At 35.9% G+C, this 25,971-nt stretch overlaps 1 protein-coding gene and 1 non-coding gene across 6 annotated transcripts in view; both read left to right on the top strand.

The window, feature by feature from the left end:
- The window catches only part of TFDP2 (transcription factor Dp-2), a 183,555-nt gene that overhangs the window by 62,339 nt on the left and 95,245 nt on the right, over positions 1 to 25,971 (top strand). For 4 of the 5 annotated variants that reach the window (XM_058730083.1, XM_058730082.1, XM_058730081.1 and 1 more), the window contains one exon: positions 4,195 to 4,261. In XM_058730083.1, the coding sequence (XP_058586066.1) occupies positions 4,195 to 4,261 (67 nt within the window). Of the gene's footprint in view, positions 1 to 1,917; positions 1,995 to 4,194; positions 4,262 to 25,971 lie in introns of all 5 variants that reach the window. The other variant, XM_058730084.1, reaches the window with a different exon arrangement.
- On the top strand, positions 10,078 to 10,150 carry TRNAN-GUU (transfer RNA asparagine (anticodon GUU)). Its single transcript has one exon. It is a non-coding gene; the product is annotated as a tRNA-Asn (tRNA).

Raw genomic sequence — 25,971 nt, 5'->3', positions numbered from 1 at the left:
GATTAGCAGCAGAATTTTGCCTAGGAAGACATCTGGTATATATACAAGTGTGTGTGTATGTAAAAAATATATGTATATATTTCTAATAAAAATGTCATGCTGTTTTGTAACCTACTGTTTAGCTTAATCTCTGTGATGAATGTCTTTTCTTATCTTAATATCTCTGCAACCATTTTAAATGACTGTTTTATGTTATCTACTAAATAGGCATTATACTTTCTTAATATTGGCCATTAAGTTATTTCTATTTTTATATATTTTAAAAAATTTTTTTAATGTTTATTTATTTTTGAGAGAAAGTGAGCGGGGAGGGGCAGAGAGAGAGAAAGACACAGAATCTGAAGAGGCTCCAGGCTCTGAGCTGTCAGCACAGAGCCTGACTCGGGGCTCAAACTCACAAGCCTTGAGATCACGACCTGAGCCGAAGTCAGACGCTTAACCGACTGAGCCACCCAGGTGCCCCTCTATTTTTATATTTTTTAAGTTTATTTATATTTCTAGAGGGAGAGTGAGGGGCAGTGGAGGAGGGGAAGAGACAGGGGGACAGACAAACTGAAGCGGGCTCTGCACTGAAAGAAGAGAGCCTGATGTGGGGCTCAAACTCACAAACTGTGAGATCATGACCTAAGCTGAAGTCGGATGCTTAACTGACTGAACCACTGAGGCACCCCAAGTTATTTCCATTTTTTTTTTAACTTTCTTTCTTTCTTTCTTTCTTTCTTTCTTTCTTTCTTTCTTTCTTTCTTTCTTTCTTTCTTTCTTTTTTCTTTCTTTTTTTTTTTCTTACTCATTGGATTATTCTCATAAGGCAAAGTCTTAATGAAATTACTGGCCGAAAGGGTGTGTGCTTTTGGGGGCTTTTGTTTCATATTGCTAAATTGCGTTTCAGAAAGGTTGTACCAATTTATATATTCATCAGTGGTATATGAGAGTGCCATTCCCCTTTCTTTTTTTTTTTTTTTTTTAATGTTTATTTTTGAGAGAAAGAAAAAGCGAGTGCATGAGAGCAGGGGAGGGAGCAGAGAGAAGGGGACAGAGGATCTGAAGCAGGCTCTGTGCTGTCAGCACTGAGCTCTAGGCTCCAACTCATGAACTGTGAGATCATGACCTGAGTAGCTCAACTGACTGGGCCACTCAGGCGCCCGCCCCCCCCTCCCCCATTATTTTCTTTTTAATCTTTGTCAGTATAATCAGCAAAAAATGGTATGTAATTTATTCATTTCCCTCATTACTAACTAAGTCAAACTGGTATGCTGTATGTTCATTCATTCATTGGTCCCTTGCATCTCCTATGAATTGACTGTCAGTGTTGAAAAGTTAAAAGCCATTACCATTACCGTTTGAATAACAATCCACACTTGAACGTTGCTTTCATTAATAATCATATTCACATAATTATTTAATTTGATCTAAGGAGCTCTCTGAGTTTGTTGTGCACATGTTTTGTCAGCTCCATTTTGCAGTGATTGTTCCAGGATCACCTTGCTTGTAAATGTCAGAGCTGAACTTGGAATACAAATCATCTCACTCTGAATCTTGTTGTCTTTCAGTTGTCAATCTAAATATGTTAATGTCAATGAAATTATAATGTTGTTAGTGGGAAATATGGTTTTATTCTTAAAAACTAGGCTTGGCTGGGGCGCCTGGGTGGCGCAGTCGGTTAAGCGTCCGACTTCAGCCAGGTCACGATCTCACGGTCCGTGAGTTCGAGCCCCGCGTCGGGCTCTGGGCTGATGGCTCGGAGCCTGGAGCCTGTTTCCGATTCTGTGTCTCCCTCTCTCTCTGCCCCTCCCCCGTTCATGCTCTGTCTCTCTCTGTCCCAAAAATAAATAAAAAATGTTGAAAAAAATTAAAAAATAAAATAAAATAAAATAAAAAAAATAAAAAAACTAGGCTTGGATATTTTTTATTCTACAGACATTTAGTGACTGTTTACAGTGTGCAGCACAGTGTTTGAATAACCCAGTAGAAGCCTTTTCTCAGGACCTTGTTAGGTAAAAAATTTTACATAAAATGAGTTCACCTTTTTCTTTTGCTGTGTGAACCATTATTATTATATCCTTTTTAAGTAGAATAAGGAAAAAGGCTGTTTTTAAATGCCTTTCCTAGCCAACTTTTTCTATTCTCAAATAATCCTTTTCTTTGTCTTTAAACTATAAAGTGTTTATGAAAGCAGAAATTATTGCATTTTTGAAATTTTAATTAAGTTAATTTTAGTGTTTATTTAAAGTCTAGATACAAACACTTCTCCATCTACTGGACCCAAATCAGCATATAGTATTGACCCACAACTGACCTTTGTCTTTTTAGTGTGTAATTTGTTGGTTATTAAGATGCAAATGTAGTTCTGTTTAAAAGTTTCCAAATTGATTCACTGCTTCACTCTGCAGAAGTTGGCCATTAAGAGCAGGTGTTTAAGCATAACAGTAACTCAGTAACTGTGAACTCTCTCCACTGTGAATATGTGGTTTCAGTTGAGGTTTTTGCCGTTATCTTTGTTTAGTAACAAAAAGGTATAAACTAATGCTTTTGAAATAATTGTAACACATGTATTAAATGATCACATTGTATTAACCTTGGAATATTAAAATCTGTCTTCGCCTTCTTTGCTTTCTTTTTACAGTAGAACACCAATGAAAGTTTTGTCTTTCTCTTTTTATAGCAAAAAATTTTGTTATAAAAGGGCAGCATGTTAGTGATGCCACAGTAAACTCTTGGCATTTACAAGTAAAGCTCGCCATTAATATTTGTGAACAACTCTGGAGATCCATGTAGTGGTAATTTGTTGCAAATTTTGTTGCAAAGGGTTTACTTCCAATAGCATACTTATAAGAAGCTAGATAGAATTAAGTATCTGCACCATTATATACATAGGATTAAGAAGCTGCATTTTAGATGTCTTCTGCTCAGCTGCTGTCATAAAAATTTGGTATTCAATGAGAGAAATAGGTTTGCATCAGAATTACTTTTCCATGATGTGAATGATATGTAGAAATATTTCTGGTAACATATCTCTTGACAAAAAGAAACAGCTATTAGTAGTGCATTTGAATTATTAAATAATGAAATAATTACTCTTACATTATGAAATTGTGAAGTATCAAATGAGTTCTCATGAAGAATATATAATGCTAATACAGTGTGTAGTTTAAAAACAACACAAGTGCACAGACATAAAGTTATAAACCTTTGTGTGCTTTAAAATGTTTTCAGTGTGGTAGTACTTTGAAAGGATGTTTGAGGTACCAAGTTAGCATTTGGTAGATTACAAATCTACAAGGATTAAAACAATAGCATAATAGTAATAATAGAACAACTTATTAGAATCTTGCTTTATGTCAAGTTTTCAAAAATGTAGAGTCTTTTCATTCCTGGCTCTATAATAAATTTTTTAAACTCTGTTTGATGATACTACTGTATTTAGCTCTATGATTCCAAGAAGTCCAGTGGCCATCACATTAAATGAAATAAATTGCCTCAAGGTGAATTTATAGTTACACTTGTTATAGATAGCCCCCAGGTATTATATTAAAGTAATGAAGGTTAACATGAATTGAGCACTTTGTGCCTTACACTGGGCTAGATGCTTTATATGAATTATCTTAATCTTTCTAATAACCTCAACTGATAAGCACTTCTAGCACCAGTTCAGAAGACTGAGGTATAGAGAGCTTGTGTGATTTGAACATGACCATGTGTCTTACTGAACCAGAATATGAGCCCAAGCAGTTGTATTTGAGACCAGTAGATCTCACCTCTGTGGTATAGTATTAATGGTCTTTATCTGATCCATTACGTATCACAATGTTGAAAAACGCATAATAGGCAGTGATTGTGAACAGTAAAAATTAAGGGCAACATGAAAATGGAATTTTGGTAAATCTGTTGGCAGCTTCATGGCTGCCACAACTTGCTTTCAAAAAAACCATCAGTAAAATCTGTAGGTCTCAGTTCTGCTCACAAGTAACATTATTTCATTGATTTTTATCTTAATCTGTACAATTCCTGCTTTTCCCATTGCAAGCAACATTTTCTTTTAATTTCTACTCCTATTGTTGATATAATTAATTCATTTTTATGTGGCTTTGTTTATTATTTTACATGGGATCTTCAGTGGAAGGTATAAAATAACTTATTAAATGATCACATAATACTTAAGATTCTATTTTTAATTTTTAAAACTATTTTATTCAGGTTGGTTTGCCTTCCACAAATGCAGAACTAAGAGGATTTATAGATCAGAATCTCAGTCCAACAAAAGGTAAGGACAGTTGAATAGAAATTTTCTGCATTGAGCCAGTTTGATTGCATTTGTTTTATAAAATATGCAGCTATGAGTATTACTTTACGTATAATGATTGCTATATAATATCACTGGGTTGTGTTATACCAAATAACTTATATCATATGAAAGTCAATTCTGAGAGGTGGGGAGAGAGTGAGGTTGAGTGTGTGTGATATTTGTGATACTTTTCTCCATCTCTTTCCTAAGAGGTCTCTAAGACCACCCTTGATAAATGATCCTCTTGCTGTTGAAACTAACTGTTCAAGCTACTTTTTTTCTTGATTTTCTTGTTTGATAGTCCTACATCCTAGTAGTTTAACTTGTAAGGAAGTACAGTAGAATGAATGAATATACATAACATTTCTGTATCTAATATATGGTTTACTGGAGGAATGCTTATATCAGAAATCTGACCCACCAGTGCAGGAATTTATGCAGGACACTGTCTGTATCTTTCAGTATGTATCTTTCATCAGTATCTTTTAGTATGTAGAGATAATATACTGAAATATTTATGGTTGAAATGATACGATGTTTGGGATTGCTTCAAAATAATCCACTGGGGGAAGAAGAGTAAAGTGAGTGGAATTATAGATAAACTGTCTATGAGTTGATTAAGTATTTTAAGCTGGGTGGATAGCTGTAAGGGGTTTCATTATTCCTTTCTCTCTTCCTTTGTATATGTTTGAAATTTTTCATTATAGAGGTAGGAACAAAATAGATGTCATTATATACACATAGCTATGAGAGAAACATCAGCTTCCTCAAAGGGTTTATGTCCAAGGTAGGCTATATGCTCTGGAGAGAAGAGTAGAGAAGTCTGTATTTCAGTATTAAAAAAATCTAGTTTAATAATGAGAATGTCTGTGAGAATTTAATTATGTGTATGAAACAGTGAAAGAGACACCACAAGCCTTAATGCTTTTCATTTTTCCCCAATTTTGTCATTGTAGTAAAATACGCAGAACATAAAATTTACAACTTTAACCATTTTTACGTGTACAGCTCAGTGGTATTAAGTACATTCATGTTGTGTGGCCATCACCACCATCCATATCCATAATTCTTTTCACCTTGTGAAATTCAAATTCTATACTCTTTAAACAATAACCCCCCACTCTCCTTTTCCCTGTTGTCTCTGGCAACCACTGTTCTTCCTGTCTCTATGATTTTGACTACTCTAGGTACCACATGTAAGTGGAATCCTAATAGTAATTGTCATTTTGTGACTAGCTTATTTCAGTTAACATAATGTCCTCAAGGTTCATCTATATTGTAGTATATGTCAAAATTTCCTTGCTTTTTAAGGCTGAATACTATTCCATTGTGTATGTATACCACTTTTGCTTATCATTCATCCATCACTGGACACCTGGGTTGCTTCAGTGTTTTAGCTGTTGTGGATAATGCTTTTATGAATAAGGGAGTACAAATATCTCTTTGGGACCCTTCTTTTAATTCTTTTGGTATATACCTAGAAGTGGAATTTCTGTGTCATATAGTAATTCTATTTTTAATTTTTTGGAGGAATTAACCATTCTGATTTCCACAGTAGCTGTACCATTTTACATCCCTACCAACAGTGCACAGAGGTTCCAGTTTCTCCACATCCTTGTCAACATTTATTTATTTTTTGTTTTATTATAGCCATCCTGGTAGATATGAAGTGATATCTCACTGTAATTTTGATTTGCATTTCTTTAGTAACTAGTCGTGTTGAGCATCTTTTTATGTGCTTATTGGCCATTTATATATCTTCTTTGAAAGGTCTACTCCAGTTTTTGGAGTTGTGTTTTAGGGATTCTTTATGTATGCTGGATATTGATCCCTTACGAGATAAATGATTTGCAGATATTTTCTTCTGTTCAGTAGGTTGTCTTTTCTCTTTCTTGATCATCTCTTTGGATGTGCAAAAGTTCTTTATTTAGCGGAAGTCCAGTTCATCTGTTTTTTTCTTTTGTTGTCTGTGCTTTTCTTGTCACATCCATCACATGGTTGCCAAATCCAGTGTCATGAAGATTTTCCTCAATGCTTCCTTCTGAGAATTGTATAGTCTTGGTTCTTTAGTTTAGGTCTTTGATCCATTTTGAGTTAATTTTTATATAAGGTAAGGATCAAATTGGCATATGGATAACCAGTTTTTCCATTACTGTTTGTAATAGAGGTCAAGGTCTTAGCACCCTTGTCAAAAATAAGTTGGCCATATATGTGAAGGTTTATTTCTGGGCTTTTTATTATTTTCCCTTAGTATATATGTCTGTCCATATGTCAGTACCATAATGGGGTTTTTTTAATTAATTAATTTATTTTTGAGAGAGAGCAGGGGGGAGTGGCAGAGAGAGAGGGAGACGGAATCCCAAGCAAGCTCTGTGCTGTCAACACAGAGCCCAGTGTGGGGCTCAAACTCACAGAATGGTGAGATCATGACCTGAGCCAAAACCAAGAGTCAGACACTTAACTGACTGAGCCACCCAGGCACCCCCAGTACCATTATGTTTTAAATTATTGTAGTTTTGTAATAAGTTTCAAAGTTGAGAAGTGTGAGCCCTTTAACATTATTATTTTTTAAGATTATTCTGCTATTTAGGATTCCTTGTAATTCCACATGAATTTGAGGATCAGCTTTTCCATTTCTGTAAAAAAAAAAGGCTGTTAGAATTTTGATCGAGATTGCATTGAATCTATAAATCGCTTTAGTTTTATTGACACCTTAACAATGTGAAGTCTTCCTATTCATCAAAAAATTTCATATATTCAGGGCCTGTTTGATTGTATCATTTCTTTTTGAAGTAAGAAATATGTTCTGGAAATAGATAATGGTGGTGATGGTTATACAACTTTGTGAACATACTGGAAACCACTGAATTGTACTTTAAAAGGTAAATTTTTGGTATGTGAATTATACCTTTATTTAAAAAAAAAAAAAAACCACTAACCACTTTCTTTAACTTGATGTCTGTTTCCAGCTCTGATTTGTTCTTCCCCTCATTGTCAAACTTCTGGAAGAAGCTATACACTTATAATCCTATTCTCAGCTTTAATTTACTCCTCTGCCCAATGTAATCTGGCTTTGACTCCAATAATCCACTGAAACTGCTCTTGGTCTTTGTTTTTTTGCTTTGTTGTTTATCAGCTTTTCATGCAGTTAATTTCCCCTCTTGTTTTTTAAATAATATTTTACTTTTAGAATAGTTTTAGATATGCAAAGAAATTATAGAGAGAGTTCAAGAGAGTTCTCATAAACCCCTTAGTCAGTTTCTCCTACTGCTAACATCATACATTGGTTTAGTACAGTTTTTTCAATTAATGAGCCAAAATCAACGTATGTTAATTAACAGAAGTCCAACTTCTTCAGATTTCCTTAATTTTTAGCTAATGTTCTCTTTCTGTTCCAGGAGAGCATCCAGGATACCACATTACATTTCATGACCATCATCCTTAGCCTCCTTTTGTCTATGACAGTATCTCAGACTTTCTGTGTTTTTAATGACAGTTTTGAGGAGTGTTCAGGTATTTTGTAGAATGTCCCTCCATTGGGATTTTTCTGATGTGTTTCTCATGATTAGATTGGAGTTATGAGTTTTTGAGAAGAACCACAGAGATAAAGTGCCATTCTCATCACAGCATATCAAAGGTCCATACAATCAACATAACATGACTTATCATTGTCGATGTGAACTTTGATCACTTGGCTGAGGTAATGTTTGTCCTGCTTCTGTACTGTAAAGTGACTTTTTTTTTTTTTAATTTTTTTTTCAACGTTTTTTATTTATTTTTGGGACAGAGAGAGACAGAGCATGAACAGGGGAGGGGCAGAGAGAGAGGGAGACACAGAATCAGAAACAGGCTCCAGGCTCCAAGCCATCAGCCCAGAGCCTGACGCGGGGCTTGAACTTACGGACCGCGAGATCGTGACCTGGCTGAAGTCGGACGCTTAACCGACTGCGCCACCCAGGCGCCCCTAAAGTGACTTTTTAACCTCTCCCCCTTTCCATACTGTAGTCTTTGGAAGGAAGTCATTATGTGGAACCCATATTTGAGAAGTGGAGAGGTTGCTCTACTTCTGGGAGGGGGAGTATCTGCATAATTTATTTGGAATTCTTTTGCACCCTAGATTTGTCTCTTCTCTCTTGTTTCTTCACTTATTTATTTAATGCTTGATTTATATTATTTAGTTTGTACCTGATATTTCGTTTATACTCTGGGTTATAGTCCAATACTTACTTAATTTTCTGCTTGAGTTGATACAGCTGTGGCCACAGTTGGTTTTCTGTGTTCCTTTGGCATATGTCCCTTGTTGCGGGTGTGGTTTTGTGTTTGTTTTTGTTTTGAGCGCTTATTTCTTTAGCACTCCAAGATGTTCCAGGCTCATTTTACATTATTTCTTGCCTACTTCTCAGATCAGCCATTTTCCCAAAGATTCCTGATTCCTTTTAATGGAGAATGTTATTAGAAACCAAGATCTCGGTGCTGGATGAACTCATTGCTCCTGGGATGGTGTCTTTCTTTTTGAATCACTGGTTTTTACGTGTCTGTGATACCACACTTTTTAAGACTTTCATAAGAAAGCAGTATAGTGTAGCAGTTGAGAACAAGGGCTCTAGAGGACTCAGTGTGATCTGATCTTGGTTGTACTTCTTACACCCAACCAAGTGTGTAAACCTGAGCAAGTTGATCTCCCTAAACCAAAGTATCCAATCTATAATGAAGCAGGTAGCAATAAGTTGCTTAGAGAGTGTCTAAGGATTAAATGAGGTAGTGCACATAAGTCACTTAGTACAACACCTAGCACATAGTAAGCATTCATTAAGTGCTTGCTCCTTTTCCTCATATTAATATTTTCATCTTCCTTTTTGTCTGCTCTCTTTCAGTCTACTCTGCTAGCTCTCTCTCTGTCTCCTAAATGTTAATGTTCCAGGGGCAACTTGGGTGGCTCAGTCAGTTAAGTGTCCAACTTTGGCTCAAGTCATGATCTCGTGGTTCATGGGTTCGAGCCCTGCGTCAGGCTGTGTGCTGACAGCTCAGAGCCTGGAGCCTGCTTCGGATTCTGTGTCTCCCTCTCTCTTTGCCCCTCCCCTGCTTGTGCTCTGTTTCTCTCTCTCTTAAAAATAAATAAAAACGTTAACAAATTTTTTAAATGTTCGTTTCCCATGGGGTTTTGTCTTAGGTTTTTTTCCTCATTTTGTAAATTCTCCACAGGCAATTTCATCTATTCATCATTGCTATAGTTATCATTTACTTTGTATATGGACTATTGTCAAATCTATATCTCTGACCCAAATTTGTCTTGAGATTTTGTATAGCCAGTTGCTTATTGAATGCCTTCACTGAGTAACTTAAAGCATCTCAGGCTCAAACTCCAGAATTAAAGTAATTATTTCACCCTCTCAAAACCTGCTTTCCCCTTTTCCTTATCTTACTGAATAGTAGTACCATCCATCCTTTGCCTAAACCAGAAATTGAGGTCTCATATTTGATTCCTTTTCTTTCTCTCTGCTTCCAGTCAAATCATTTATAAGGCTTGTTGGTTCTGCGTCCTCAGTCTCTCAGTCCTCCCCAACCGTTTTCTCTATCTTTGTTGCTAATATCTTAGTTCAGACTACGATAAATCGTTTCCTGGATTACTGCAACTGTTGTACTTACTTCCAGATTTCTTTCTTTCTGTTTCACTACTGTAGTATAGCTCTCAAACACAAACCTCAACAGTCTTTCCATGTTAAAAAAATTAGTTTAGTAGTTCCTTATTGCCCTCAAGATAAAGTCTAAACTCTGATTTGAAAGATCCTTGGGGCGCCTAGCTGGCTCAGTTGGTAGAGCATGTGACTGTTGATCTCAGGGTTGTGAGTTTGAGCCCCATGTTGGGTGTAGAGATTACTTAAAAATAAAGCAAATAAAAAATCCTTCATGTTAGAGTTCTTGCTTTTATCCAGAGCCTTATCTCAGATACCTCTTCTTCTGCCACTTTGCACTACGTTCTCTCTTTAACTTTCTGTCTCTGTCTGTCTCCGTCCATCTGTACACACCTCTCTGTGCCTGGAACTCTGTGATCCCTGACATGGTCTTCTACTCCACTCCTGACACATATTACACCTGGCTAATTTCAGTTCATTATTCACATCTAAGTTTAGGTCTTATTTCCACTTGGCCCATAAGCCTCTAATACTCTCTCCTTATCCCTTCTGTAGTATTTATCACACTGTACTTTAATGACTCATTTACTTATTTGTCCCCCTCCCCGGACTCTGTAAGTCAAAGACTTTTTCTTAATTCATCATTGTATCTCTAGGACAAGTATTTCAAAGTATCTATCCCACAGTATCTGTCTCAAACTAGGAACATCGTTGAAAGAATGTTATGTCCTTACCTTCTGTCTATAATTTCTTTGACCACTGGGCAAATTCCTATTTACTCTTTAAAATCTAGCTGGCCACGAATTCCTTTGTGGCTCCTTGTTACTACAGCTCCTTTCTGTTAGTTAACCTTTGGACCCTGTACATACTTTATTATTGTCCTTATCACATTATATTGTATTTCTTTATAGATTGTCCTTTTCTTTTGCTAAACTCTGAGCTCCTTGAGAGCAGGGTCCTTTTCCCTATTTTTGTCTTCAGAATCTTGCTTGGTGTGTAGCACAGTTATATTCAGTAAATACTGAATTGCAAGAGTTTGTTTTGCTATGTTTCCAGACTTGTAATAAAAATGTTTATTTATCTAAACGTTGAGAAGTAAGCATAGAAGGAACTTACCTTAAAACTTTCTGAACAAAGTGTTAAGGAATTTAGAGTGAGGAAGGTTTCTGAACTTTTTGTCTTAGGACACATAACTAAGAGTTGGAGCTTAAAAATTACTAATTAATTAAAATAAGAACAAGCCTGAAGATAATTATATTCACTCATAACCAGGCGAGTAGTAGAGGATTTAAAAGCAATAGAGTATTTGTATGTCCTGGTTATGAATCATGTAACTGTGCATTATTGAGGAAAACGAAAGGTAAAAATCCTGTGACATACAACTTCACTTTGTGTGGTGTCGAAAGTCCATCAGTGTCTTTGGTGAAGACCAAGGATCTCTCAGTTATCTGGGAGGTGCATGCTGTTGGGTGGTCTGTACGTTTGGATATTTCTGCATGTGGAAAGAGGCCATACTTGCCTGCAAGCTATACACAGTCCTCTGGGAAGCTGCCTGATCAGCAGCTGCTAGGAGGGTTGCACTTGTGGGATGAATTGCTCATGTCTTTGCAGGCAAGTGAGGTCTGCCATATATTCCCCGCTTGTTCCTTTATAACCTCAGCAGAGCAATTTCACTTTGCCAGCTCCTTCATTGCTTGCACATCAAATTTAAAATATGCATATCTTATACTGACTGCCAGTTCTCCACTATCCAAGAGATTGCAATACCCTATGGCTATTAAAAGTTCAGCCTATTAAAATGAATTCAGCAACTTGAAAGAGGGAATCACTGAATAATCAAACAGATTCCTCCTGTGGAAACAGAGCTAATGGAAAAGATGAGAGAAAGCCGTGATAGAAAAGGGAATGAAAACTCTCAAGAGGATACAGTTGCAACATAGAAAAAGTTGTTTTGGAACTAAAAATATATTCAGAATTCTTAAATCTAAGAAAGATTGAAAATAAGGAATGGCCAAAGATGTACAATGAGCAAAACAATATTGATATCAAATAAAATACACTAAAAGTCTCAAGGCATTAAAGGGAAGAAAGGAATATTGTATAGTGAAACAAGGGAAAAAAATCCAACCAACAACCAAATTTTTAGAAAATGGGCAAACCTTGTGAATAAGGGGTGCCTGGGTGGCTCAGTTGGTTAAGCATCCAACTTCAGCTCAGGTCATCATCTCGTGGTCCATGGTCCGTGAGTTCGAGCCCCACGTCTGGCTCTGTGCTGACAGCTCAGAGCCCGGAGCCTGCTTTGGATTCTGTGTCTCCCTCTATTTGCCTCTCCCCCTCTCACGCTCTGTCTCTGTCTCAAAATAATAAACATTAAAAAGAAAGTTATGAATAAACAGTTACAGAAAAAGAAATATTAATGGTTCTTACACAGATAAAAAGGTACTGTACCTCATTCATAAAACGTGTAATTTGAAAGTACACTGAATACCACTTTCCACTCTATAAGATTGGTGAATATTAAGAAGTTTGATAAAACACTGTTGTGAAGAGTATAGGGTAACATGTTCTCTTACACTGCTGGTAGGAGCATAAATTAGTACAGCCTTTATGGGAAGCAATTTCACAGTACTGTAATTGATTTATCATTCACATTTCCTATAACCCATCAATCCCAGTTTTAAGAATTGATTCTACTGATGTGCTAGCAAATAGGGAAAGTGAAGCTTAATGTTTGCAGTATTACATGTAATAGCAAAATATTGGAAACTCTTAAGCTCATTGGTAAGATTTGATTAAATAGTGTTCAATATGTACAAAGGAATACTATGCAGATATAAATTTGGGAATGAGAATGCTATGTACAAGTATGGAATGGGGGCGCCTGGGTGGCTCCTTCAGTTAAGCATCCTACTCAGTCTCAGCTCAGGTCTTGATCTGTGGTTGTGAGTTCAAGCACCACATTGGGCTGCGTGTGAAGCCTACTTAAAAAAATTTTTTTGTTTAATATAGAATGATCTACAAAGATACATTATTAAGTGTAGAACAATGTACTATATATATAACCATTTGTTTAAATAGAGGTGTAATACAAACACATAATGTTTCTTGTAAGAAAACACAAAGGCTTGACATTCATTATCTGGTGGTAGAGAAACAGTGTCTTTCACAAAGAAGTTTTTAATTTTAATAAAGTCCAACCTGGCAGTTTTTTCTTTCATGGATCATGCTTTTTGGTTGTATCTAAAAAGTCATTGCCACAAGCACCTGGCTGGCTCATTCAGTACAGCATGTGATTCTTGATATTGTGGTCATGATTTCAAGCCCCACATTGGGTGCAGAGACTTCTTAAAAAAAAAAAAAAAAGTCATTACTAAATTTGAAAGCACTTTCGTAGTCTCCTGGGGCTTTAAAAAAATTTTTTTTAATGTTTATTTTTGAGAAAGAGACAGAGCACGAGTAGAGGAGGGACAAAGAGAGAGGGTGACACGGAATCTGAAGCAGGCTCCAGGCTCCGAGCTATCAGCACAGAGCCCGATGCAGGGCTTGAACTCACGAACCTCAAGATCATGACCCGAGCCAAAGTTGGACACTCAACCAACTAAGCCACCCAGGCGCCCCTGTTTTTCTTCTAGGAATTTTGCTGTTTACATTTAGGTCAGTGATCCGTTTTGAGTTTATTTTGTTAGAGGTGTAAGATTTATTTCTAATTTTTTTTTTTTTTTTTTTTTTTTGCATGTAGATGTCTAGTGTTTCCAGCTTCATTTGTTGAAAAGACTCCTTTCTCCACTGAATCTCCTTTGACCTTTGTCAAAGATGAGTTGAATATATTTATGGGGTTCTATTTCTAGGCTCTTTTTTCTATTCTATTGATCTATTTTCCTGTTCTCTTGCTGATACCAAATTGTCTTCATTACTGTGGATTGATAGTAGTCTTAAAGTTGAATAGTGGCAATGTTAGCTATTCTGAATCTTTTGCCTTTTCACGTAAATTTTAGAATTAGTTTGTTGATATCCACAAAATAACTTACTGGGATTTTGACTGAGTTTGTATTGAATCTGTACATCAAATTGGGAATGACTGACATCTTAACAATATTGATTCTTCCTATCCATGATGGAACATCTCTCCCTTTTGGGGGTGTTGAATTGTATAAGTTCTTTATATATTTTGGATACTAACCTGTTATCAGGTATGTCACTTGCAATTATCTTCTCCCATTCCATAGTTTGCCTTTTGTTGATTGTTTCCTTTGCTGTGCAGAAGCTTTTTATTTTGATGAAGTCCTAGTAGTTTATTTTTTCTAGTGCTTCCCTTGCCTCAGGAGACATATCTAGAAAGAAGTTGATACAGCCAATGTCAAAGAAGTAATTGCCTGTGCTCTCTTCTAGGATTTTTATGGTTTCAGGTCTCCCATTAAGGTCTTTAATCCATTTTGGGTTTATTTTTGTGTATGCTGTAAGAAAGTGGTCCAGTTTCATTATTGAGTATGTTATTGTCCAATTTTCCCAACACCATTTGTTGAAGAGACATCCTTTTTCCCATTGGATATTCTTTCCTGCTTTGTCAAAGATTAATTGGCCATATAACTGTGGGTTCATTTCTGGGTTTTCTATTCTGTTCCATTGATCTATGTGTCTGTTTTTGTGACAGTATCATACTGTTTTGATTACTTCAGCTTTGTAATATAACTTGAAGTCTGGATAAATTCCCTAGAATCTTCTACATATACTGTCATCTGTGATTAAAGACAATTTCACTTTTCCTTTCCAATTTGTATTTCTTTTTTCTTTCTTGGTATCACTGATTAGGACTTCCAGTTCAAAGTTGAATAGAAATGGTGAGAGCAGAAATCCTTGCTGTGTTCCTGATCTTAGGAGGAAAGAAAGCATCTAGTCTGTGTTATTAGGTATGATGTTAGCTGTAGAGCTTTCCCATAGCTGCCTTCCATCTGGTTGAGTAAGTTTCCTTCTATTCTTAGTTTTCTGAGTATTTTGATCATGAATGGTTGTTGGATTTTGTTGTTTTTTTCTGTACTAATTTATTACAATGATTATATGGGGGGTATCTGTAGCCCATGAATATGGTGAATTACATTGATTGATGTTTACATGTCACAAAAACTTTGAATTCCCTGGACAAATACCACTTAGTTATGAGAGAATCTTTTAAATTCTCCATTTGGAGAGTATTATTGCTTAGAACCTGTTCTGTGCTATTTTTAATCCTTTCCAGTCAAGAGATGATTGTAGGATCCCTGAGTAGCAACAGGGAACCAGCTAGGGTCAGAGTACATATATCTGTAGTGAAACTAATTGTTTCAGGTTTTGTAACGTTTTTGAACAGATCTTCATAGCCTGGGAACAGGAATAAAGGAATTTGTGGGCAAAGCAGTAGGAACAGAAGGAATTCACAGTTTCACAAAAAGTGTTGCTGGAATGGCTCCCTATAGGGACCTTAATAGTGCATTTCTGCCAAGAAAGGAATGTGAGCACTTTATTTCTTGGTAAGAAAAAATTTTAAAGGAGTTGGAAAGGTGAAAAAGGTAGGGAATTGGTGTTAAAGATCATTTCACTGTTCAAATTCTTAAAAGTAAATTAGCTTACATATTTTAGATTTGTATGTTTAATGTAAAAGGCTACTAACGTTTGCCCATAGGCTCTTTCTCGGAGTTTACTTAATGATTTAAGTCCTGAAATATCTAGTAAGCTTTTATTTTATTTTATTTTATTTTATTTTATTTTATTTTATTTTAATTACTCTAAACAGTAGGTATAAGCAACATTTGGTTGCTATTTCTATAAAGATTCTTTGGCAGGGTTCTAAATCTAAGGTCATGTTAGGGTGAGTTTGGCCTCTCTTACTGTGCAAGACTTAGTAAGAGATTGTGTTTTAATAAACACAGTGAATGGTTCTGGCTTTGCCTTTTGAATCTGGGTTTGGTTTCAGGATATTTAAAAATATCTTAATGATCTGAAAATAGACAACTATCCCATTCTACAAATAGTTTTATTGACCTGCTCATTCCAGTAGCTTGCTTTTCCTGAAGAACCTGTATCATCTGATCTTTTTTCTCTCTTGTATTTTTCCTATATTTGTCTACAAGAAAGCTTCATTTAAATAATAGTGTTAGGTTGCCATATTAAGTAATTAAACACTAGAATTAAATAAGAATTACCTTTTGGAAATAAAATAAAAGTGTTCCTGATTTAAAAAAAAAAAAATTAAAGTGTTTTAAAATGGGCTGTGGTTACCACATCTTTTACCTTCCTGTTAACTGCTTTCACAATGTATATTGTGGTTAGGTAGAATTACATAACTTTGCTTTGTGTTTTGATTGCATGTTGTAGATTTATAAATAGGTTTGATAATGCAGTATGTTATATGTGAGTCACAATCAAATGAATAAAAATAACTTTATTCTCTATTCTGGTAGTTCATATAAATTGCTTTGTTATAAAGAGTATGATATGATGATGCCTATTTTTTTTATAGTTCTTGAAATCATTGTTTCTTATGAAAAGGTGATATACTGATATTCTTCTTTTGGGAGGAAAGGATATCTGCAAGCTTGTTTCTATATTATTTTAATATTCACTTCCAGTGAATTACCTTATAACTCAGTTGGCAGAGTAGAGTGGTGTTGAAATTAAAAGGTCTTTCTTTATGTGATTTATTATTTACTTAGTATTTTTAAAATGGAGTTGATCTGATTGTTCTGTTTACTATTCCCATATGGCCCATTGTATTCTCATGGAAGAAAACCTTTTCTATAAAGGCTTTAACTTGAGCTAGCCATCTTGCTTACCATTGGTAACAGCTGTTTTGGTTAGTTCAAACCCACAACACTAAGGGAAGATCATTTTGATTGCCAGTTTGAATTTAGTTCTGAAACTCGCATCTTAAATGTTTTTATTTTTGAATTTGTCTTGTTTGTGACCAACATAAATGTGCATGAGTTGCCAAATCCAAAGGCAAAATATCAAGAAACATGCTTTAACGGTATTAAACAACTTTGTTGCCAACACAGTGTTTTTAAAATTACATCTAGCAATTTGCCTAATCTGACGTTTAACCTGGTTTCTCCTCCTCTTCTTTATAAATTATATGGTAAATAAAAATGTTCTTTTTTTAAAGTTGTATCTGTCTTGGCTTTTAATAGCATAGATTTATTATTTACTGTTTTTGTGCCTTATATATGGAATCATATGGTATTCTTTTGTGACTAGCTTCTCTTGCTCAACATTATGTTTTTGAGATTCATCCATTTTGTATGTAGTTGTAGTTAATGCTTTCTCATTGCTATATAATATTCCATTGTGTGAATAAACCATAATTTATTTATTTATTCTAATGTCATTAGGCATTTAGGGAGTTTTCAGTTTTTGGATATTACAGTTAATGAGCTTATGAACATTCTAATCTCTGTCCTTTGATGAACACGTGCATGAATTTCTCTAGAGCATATACCTAGGATTGGAATTGTTTGGTTAGAATATACGTCTTCAGCTTTAGTAGATATTTCCAGATGACTTTTTCCAAAGTGATACTACCAATTTACCCTGTTAGGTAGCAATATATGAAGATTCCCAATTGCTCATATTGTTGTTAATCTTAGTATTTTTCATCTTTTCCCTTATACTCATTCTGGTGGGTGCTTAGTGGTAATGCACTGTGCACATTTCCCTGACGATTAATGAGGTAAAGAATCTTTCCCATAGTTTGGCTATAAATTATGATAAAACATTGTTGTAGTGTACAGTTCTGTACCAGATATATTTCGTTTCATTCCAGGGAGCTGAATTTCAAGAATTATATTACAAGCGTTATGTGCATTTAAAGGATACTATAACGAGTCAAGGCCATGGATGTGGATTTTTAAAATAGCATACATTTAATACTAGAAGTAAGACTGAAGTAATAATATAATGACCTGTAATATGACATCTACTGAAATTTGGCTTGAATCTGTCAAGTGTATATTTATAATTGAATTTTATTTCATTGTGACTTCAGTTATAAAATTGAAGATATGTTCTCATATGAAAACCTTTCAGCAGAATGAGTTTTAAGGTTTTTTGGCAAAAACAAATGAGTAGATTGATAGACTTTGTTGGCTGTTGTAATCAGGAACATTGCTAGACTCAAATAAAATATTTATAAAGCATTACACAGATTCTTATATTACTTTTAGAGCTTTGATAACTTTGAAATGTTCTTAACATCTTGGTTTTCTTTTCATTTTATCAACCAATACCTTCTTCCTAACTCTACATGTATAATTCTCAGAATTGATTCCTTTCTTCTGTTGTCAGAATCTTTAGAACAAGGTGGAAAGCACAAAACAATTCTAAACTTCTCCACCAAAACAACTATGTGTGTGTGTATGTATAATTTTACTTAATATATTTAGCTAATTTTAATGTATTTAAAATACATAAAAATTTGAATGTATTTACTATATTTAAAATAATTTGATATACATGTAATTTTATTAGCCTTGTTGGTATTTTAAGATTAAATTATAATGGTAGGCTCTTGAGATAAAGTAGGACTTGTATCTAAAACAATACCTGACTCACAGGAGTTTAATATCTGTTTATTGAGTAGATGAAGCAGTGACGAAATTCTGTGAAGTTCTTCTCTTTTCACATTGTTGGTGTTTCCACTTGTTGTCTCCTCCCCTCCAATTTTGGCTCTCTAGTTTACAAAGGAGTATTTGAGGTGAATAAGAGAAAGTTGTTGTTAATGAAGTTTTTCAAAGTGGCACTTTCTCTCAAGATAATCAGTGAAATAAGAAATTCTGCATTATATAGTAATTATTTATGAATGAAGAGAACTAGAAAAAAATGATGTTTTATGAAGAGGAAAATTAAAGAAGTTCCAAATATGTGGAAAGAAAGCTGGAGGCAGAGAGAGTAGGAACAATGAAACCGTGTCTAAGTAGCATCTGTTATCCTAGATGATATTAATGAATTTTGTGTTGAATGTTTTTTTTTTCCTCAACTTTTTTCTACTCTGGATCACAAAATATTGTATAGTGTATTGTTTAGTTAGAAAAGACAGCTAATCCTCGAGAAATTTTTGATAGTTTTGCTGGCTAATTTTTAAAGCTTTCCTTGGTTTTTGGTTCCAGATCTTTAGACCTCACTATGAACCAACAATTGTTAAGAAACATTGGATACAAGTCATTGGAAAATCTTAACTATATGTGTTAGCATAGCCATAGAGAAAATGCATGGGTCTTAGGCCTGAAACTTCAGGGCTTTGTTTAATATGTGTATCAATTTTATATATTTAATGAAAGCAAATATATAAAATTGCTACCTAATTCTGGAGAAAAATAACTGAATAACTATTGCTTTATAGTATCAGCTACTCGAATTCAAAGATACTCTAGATTTTATTTGCTTTGATTGCTGTGTTCTCTCTTTTCATATCTAAGATTAGTATACCAAGGTAAATTTTAAATGAATTGGGTATTTTTAAAATAGAATACTGAAAAATGTTAACTGACATAAAATTTCTAGAAAACAGGTTAGATAAGGCTTTACGTAGATTGGTGAATTAACTATCCTGGAGATATAAGTCCATTAAGACAATGTCCTTGTCTCAGTTTCTATGAATATTGAATTGGGGATCTTGTAAAACAATTGTGACTGTTTTGCAGGCCATAAAGAAAAAAGTGACATCTGATATATCTGGAACACAGACCTTAAAGGATTCTAACATACTAGGCTCGTTGGTATTGAACTGGCCTGGGGAAAAATATGTCATAATAGCATGAACTCTGAGATAATTTGGATAGAAAACTTTATTATAAAGCCAAGGGCTGAGTCTGGGGGCTGTGGTCAAAGAAAACTTCTGGCATCTGCCTATAGTCATATTAGGTTCTACACTTATTACCCACTCCCTTTCAACTCATCCTGTGTTAGGGGGAAAAAAGAGAAATGATTTTCTCTGAAATTTTTCTGTTTACATTAGATAGTTGGAATGAAATCACTTAAACTTGATCTGTTGGAATAAAATAATTTATGGAATTTATAACACTCAAATTGTTTCATCAAAGTACTCTTAGAAATTCTGGATTAGTTAATTAACCACAGCTCCCAGCTCTTCAGTTGTACATTATCCTTAAGTTTCAGAAATTCCCTTCTGGATGGGAGAGTCAACACAATGTACCCAGGAACAAACTGTTTTCCTGGTTGTGAGAGCAGTATTAATTCTTAGCACACATGAAATCAAGCTGAGAACCACAGCTAATCCAAGACCTGGATTTTTCTTTGCTCTATTACTTTACTCTGTTATTTTGCTTTTCCTTCTGTTTTTACACAGTTCTCTCAAGTGACTGAGCTGCACTCAGAGAAATATTTCTGTTTTGTTCTTTTAGAAAGATTTTCTTGTGTTTTAGAAGGATATGCTGTCCTTCATAAGCTTTTATGATGCTGTAGCGACCATGGAAATACACCATTCAGATCTCCTGATGGGAGGTGTAATTGAGTGACAGTCACAGCTGTGGCCCTTCTGGATCCACCACCTCATTCTTGCTGAGGCCACCCACACTAATTGTGGCTGTTTTCAGCAATGAATGAGCATGATGGGGTCCTAGTGTAGGCCCATTATTTTGGGATGCAGAACTCCTCTAGTGGGCACAGCATTACTTACTTACTGCCACATAACAAGATATCCTAAAACTTGACAGTTTAAAACACCAAACATTTCATATCTCACACAGTTTCTGAGGGTCAGTATGGCTTAATGAGGTGATTCTGCCTCAGGGTCTCTCATGTATTGTAATCAAGCTGTTGACCAGGGCTGTAGTCGTCTGAGGGCTGGGCTACATCTGGAAGACCTACTTCTAAGATGGCTTACTACGTGGATCTTGGTAAGAGCCCTCAGTTCCTCACTGGCTGTTGGCAGGAGGTTTCAGATCCTTGCCACATGACCAGCAACTGATAAACATTTTCAGCGTCCAAATTCATTCGAGACAAGTAACAATTCAGTTTTCATCTTAAGTGTCATTTCCTGTGAGATACTTTTCTAAATACCATCGCTACCTAGGGTTGCCAGATGTAGCAAATAAAAATACAGGACAGTATTTGGGACATACTTCTGAAAAAGTATTCATTGTTTATTTGAAATTCAAATTTAACTGAATGTCCTGCAACCCTACTAAATTTCTGTGTTTAGTTGTCTTGTTTCTGCCCCTTTGGCACCCTGTGCTATCCTGTTTCTGCATTACTGCACTATATTTAAATTTTCCATTTAGTTGTCAGTAACTTCCCACTAGGGTAAAACTTCCCTATGGGTAAGAACTGTGTCTTGTTGATTTTATTCACTGTTGTATCCCCAGTGCCAAGCACTGGCTTGACGACGTTTATAGGTACTCAATAAATATCTGTGGGCCATTCAAAGAATGAAATCACTTGGTCTTGTAATTCATGTACTTCTCTCCTCCTCCATTTTTTCTCCTTCATCATCATTATCAGGATGAAGGTCAGAGAATGCTAATACAGAGAAACGCCATGATTTAGAATGCCATGATTTAGAAACGTGCTGTATCACTTTGTATCTAAGTTTTAGTTTCCCCTTCTGATAGCTGGAGGTAATACCTGTTTCCTGCCTGCCTTAAGATAATATCTGCCTCCTATCTACCTTGGAAAAAAAGCAAAGATTATTATGCCTGCTATTTTCTAGGAATTGTGCTAGCTTCAATAGTTGGGAGCTAGACTTTTTATATAATGGTAATAGGTTTTAAGTAATGGTAAGGACATGTAATCAAACGCTGAGTTTGAATCTTAGCCTTGCCACATACTAATGGTGTCACTAATGGTGACTGCTTAGATTACTAAATTGTGTTTCAGAATGTCAACTTTCGCATCTCTAAAACAGGAATAATAATCTCATCTCTAAAATAACTACTTTGTAAGGGCTAGTGTAAAGATTAAATGATAAAATATGTAACCTTGCACATGTTTTTGACACATGGTAGGTATATAGGAAGTCCCTATGAACCTTCTCAGTCCCGCCATATTGTAATTCCTCGAGTGATTCTGGCTTTTGATTTTACAGGCTTTCATAATTCCACCAATTGTAGATTCTCAGCCAATTTCATATACCAAATATCAGAACCTGTGACTTCTCTTTTACTGAAATACGTTACTGTGGGAATAATACGTCAGTAGAGTAAACTAACCTGTTTTATATCAGTCTAAAACAGCTAATTTTCCCTATGTGTAGGGTCTGTTGAATCTTATTCCCAATGATAGAAAAAAATTATATTGGCTCGAAAATGGATGCTTCTTTGATTGTCTGCCACAAACCAGTTATCCCTGTAGTAACTTTTCTGATATCTTCTCCTTAACATCCAAACGGGTCATGAGCCCCCACTTTCTCAGTCTGTGGTTCTTCTGAAAAATCAAGCTTGAGTGTGACTTTTGGCCCTTTGCTCTTCAGGAGATTTCTGTCCTTACTGTGGCCTCACATACATTGGGATTACTGATTGTACCACTCCAGGGTTCCCAACACTCTTTCTGCACTTCATCCCAATGCTTTTCGGTTTAATGAATGAGGAAAGTGAATCTCATGTAGATTAAATGACTTACCCCAGGTTACTCCATGTAGTCAGCTACGATCTGAACCCAGGTGTTCTGACTCTATTGTAATATGTGTACTACATTCCACCGTTTTATTGAATGAGAATTATGGAGCCTGTGCATTGATACACATATGTGTAGTAGTATTGTGAAGTGCTGTGCGGAGATACACAATAACCCTTATGGGGGTGCCTGGATGACTTAGTCGGTTAAGCATTCGACTTTGGCTCAGGTCGTGATCTCATGGTTTGTGGGTTCAAGCCTCACATTGGGCTCTGTGCTGACAGCTCAGAGCCTGGAGCCTGCTTCTGATTCTGTGTCTCCCTCTCTCTCTGCCCTTCCCCCACTCACACTCTGTCTCTCTCTCTTTCAGAAATAAACATTAAAAACACACACATACACAATAACCCCTATGGCGGAAGGTTTATAGTTGATTTGAGGCTAAACACATAAGTTAATAAAAAGTAGTTAAATGCCAGTGATTAATATAACTACAAAAAGCTACTGAAAATCAGAATTATTTTTAGCTATATAGAATAATTTTGGATATTTTATTAATACCATTTGTATCTGGATTCCTATACTGAGGTTAATGCTTTTGAGATTTATTAATGTTGTGTGTGTTAGTAGCTCTTTTTTATTACTGATTAGTATTCCATTGTGTGGATGTATCACAATTTGTTTATCCATTCACAAGTTGATGAATATTGGTATTGTTTCCACTTGTGGACTACTGTGAATAAGCCTGCTATGAACATTCGAATACAAGCTTATGTGTTGACATAAATTTTTATTTTTCTTTATTTTTAAAAAAATGTTTAATTACTTACTTTGAGAAAGTGCGAGTGAGTAGAGAAGGGACAGAGAGAGAGGGAGAGAATCCCAAGCAGGCTCCATGCTGTCTGCATAGAACCTGACGTGGGACTCTCACAAACTGTGAGATCATGACCTGAACTGAAACCAAGAGTCAGACTCTTCATCAAGTGAGGCACCCAGGTGCCCCAAGTTTTCGTTTTTCTAAGGTAAATACCTAGGAGTGGAAATTTTGGGTCATCTGGTAAGTGTATGTTTATAAGAAATTGCCAAACATGTTTCCTAAAGTGTCTATACAAATTGGCATTCCCATCAGCAATGTACAAGAGTCCTAGTTGCCCTGTGTTCTTGTCAGCACTTGGTATGGTTGGCCTTTTTTTAAATTTTAGCTATTTAAGTGGGTTTATATAGTATCTCAGTGTGGTTTTAATTGGCATTTCCTTAATGACTATTTCACACGCTTATTTGCCATAGCATATCTTCTTTTTTTTTTTTTTTAATGTTTATTTTATTTTTGAGAGAGAGAGAACATGAGCAGGGGAGGGGCAGAGAGAAGGGGACAAAGGATCTAAAGTGGGCTCTATGTTGACAGCAGACAGCCCAATGTGGGGCTCAAACTCACAAACTGAGATCATGACCTGAGCTGAAGTCAGATGCTTAACCAACTGGGCCACCCAGGTGCCCTGCCATCAGCATATCTTCTTTGGTGAAGCAGCTGTTTAAATTGTTTGCCCATTTTTCTTTATTGGGTTTTTTGTCAGATTGTTGCCTTATTCTGCATACAAGTTCTTTATCAGATGTATGTATTTTACAAATATTTTCTCCCAGCCTGTAGCTTGCCTTTTTATGTTCTTAACAGTAAGTTTTAGGGCACAAACATGGTTTATATTTTAATGTGTAATTTATCAACTAAAAAAATAGTTTGGGGGGGCGCCTGGGTGGCTCAGTCAATTGAGCATCCGACTTCAGCTCAGGTCATGATCTCACAGTTCGTGAGTTTGAGCCCCACATCAGGCTCTGTGCTGATAGCTTGGAACTTGGAGCCTGGAGCCTGCTTCTGATTCTGTGTCTCCCTCTCTCTCTCTGTCCCTAACCCATTTGCATTCTGTCTCTGTCTTGCTCAAAAATAAACATTAAAAAAATTTTAAAAAAATAGTTTGGGGCGCCTGGGTGGCTCAGTTGGTTGAGCATCTGACTTGGGCTCAGGTCATGGGTTTGTGAGTTTGAGCCCCAAATCCGGGGCTCTGCTGTCAGTGCAGAGCCTGCTTCAGATCCTGTCTCCCTCTTTTTCTGTCCCTCCTCTGCTCGTGTGCTTTAAGGAGAAAGAAGTTTATTGAATATGCCACGAGGGAGTGGTGGGAAGGACAGCAGAGGAGAGACTGTCTGCCTGTTTCACTGATTTAAATGTCTATCTTTATGTCAATAACACGCTTCTTCATGTAGCTCCGTAGTTCAACAAAGGGCAAATTTGCCCCCCGTGAGACATTTGGCAGTGTCTGGAGACATTTTAGACTGTTACAACTCTGGCAGGGGAACGGGTTGCCTTTGATAGGGGTAGAGGTCAGGATGATGCTAAACATCCTACAGTGTACTGGCCAGTTCCCCATCACAAAGAATTAGCCAGTGCATAATGTCAGTAGCACCAACATGGAGAAACTCTCCTTTACCTGTATATTAAAGTCCTGAAATCAGGCAGTGTAAGTCCTCCAACGTTGTTCTATTTCAAAGTTGTTTTGGCTATACTAGGTGTTCTGCATTTTTGTATACCTTTTTAAATCAGTTTGTAAATTTCTACAAAAGTGCCTGTTGAGATTTTGATTGGAATTGAGGTGAATCTGTAGATAAACTTGGAAACACATGACATCTTAATACTGAATCTTCCAATTTATAAGCATGGTTTATCTGTCCATTATTTCTTCTGTAGTTTGTCTTGGCAAAATGTAGTTTTCATTATACAGGCCTTGCACATATTTGTTACATTTATTGCTAAGTATTTTATATTTTTCATGTTATTATAAATTATATCTTTTTATTTCAGTATCTGATTTTTTAATTGCTGGAATACAGACATACAGTTGATTTTTTTAAATGTTTTTTTCATTTTTGAGAGAGAGCATGAGCGGGGGAGGGGCAGAGAGAGAGAGAGAGAGAGAGAGAGAGAGAGAATATGAAGCAGGCTCCAGTGCGAGCCTGATGTGGGGCTTGAACCCACAGACTGCAAGATCATGACTTGAGCCGAAGTCGGTCACTTAACCGACTGAGCCACCCAGGCTCCCACAATTGATTTTTTAAATTTATTTATTTTGAGAGAGAGAGAATGTGAGCTGGGGAGGGGCAGAAAGGGAGAGAGAGAGAATCCCAAGCAGGCTCCACACTGTCAGCCCAGAGCCCAACGTGGGGCCCCATCCCATGAACCATGAGATCATGACCTGAGCCAAAACCAAGAGATGGGTGCTTAACTGAATGAACCACTTAGGCACCACTATAATTGATTTTTATATATTGATCTTGTTGCCTGTGACCTTGCTAATAAACTCAGTGTAAGTAAATTGTTATAGGTTCCATAGAATTTTCCACATAGACCAACATTTTGTCTGTTTTACTTATTCCTTTCTTATATTTATGTCTCTTTTCCTTTTTCTTGACTTA

Source organism: Neofelis nebulosa, chromosome 5 (assembly GCF_028018385.1).
Source record: "Neofelis nebulosa isolate mNeoNeb1 chromosome 5, mNeoNeb1.pri, whole genome shotgun sequence".
Taxonomy (NCBI): domain Eukaryota; kingdom Metazoa; phylum Chordata; class Mammalia; order Carnivora; family Felidae; genus Neofelis; species Neofelis nebulosa.
Note: the sequence above shows the minus strand (reverse complement) of the source record. Positions and strands in the feature narration are given on the sequence as shown.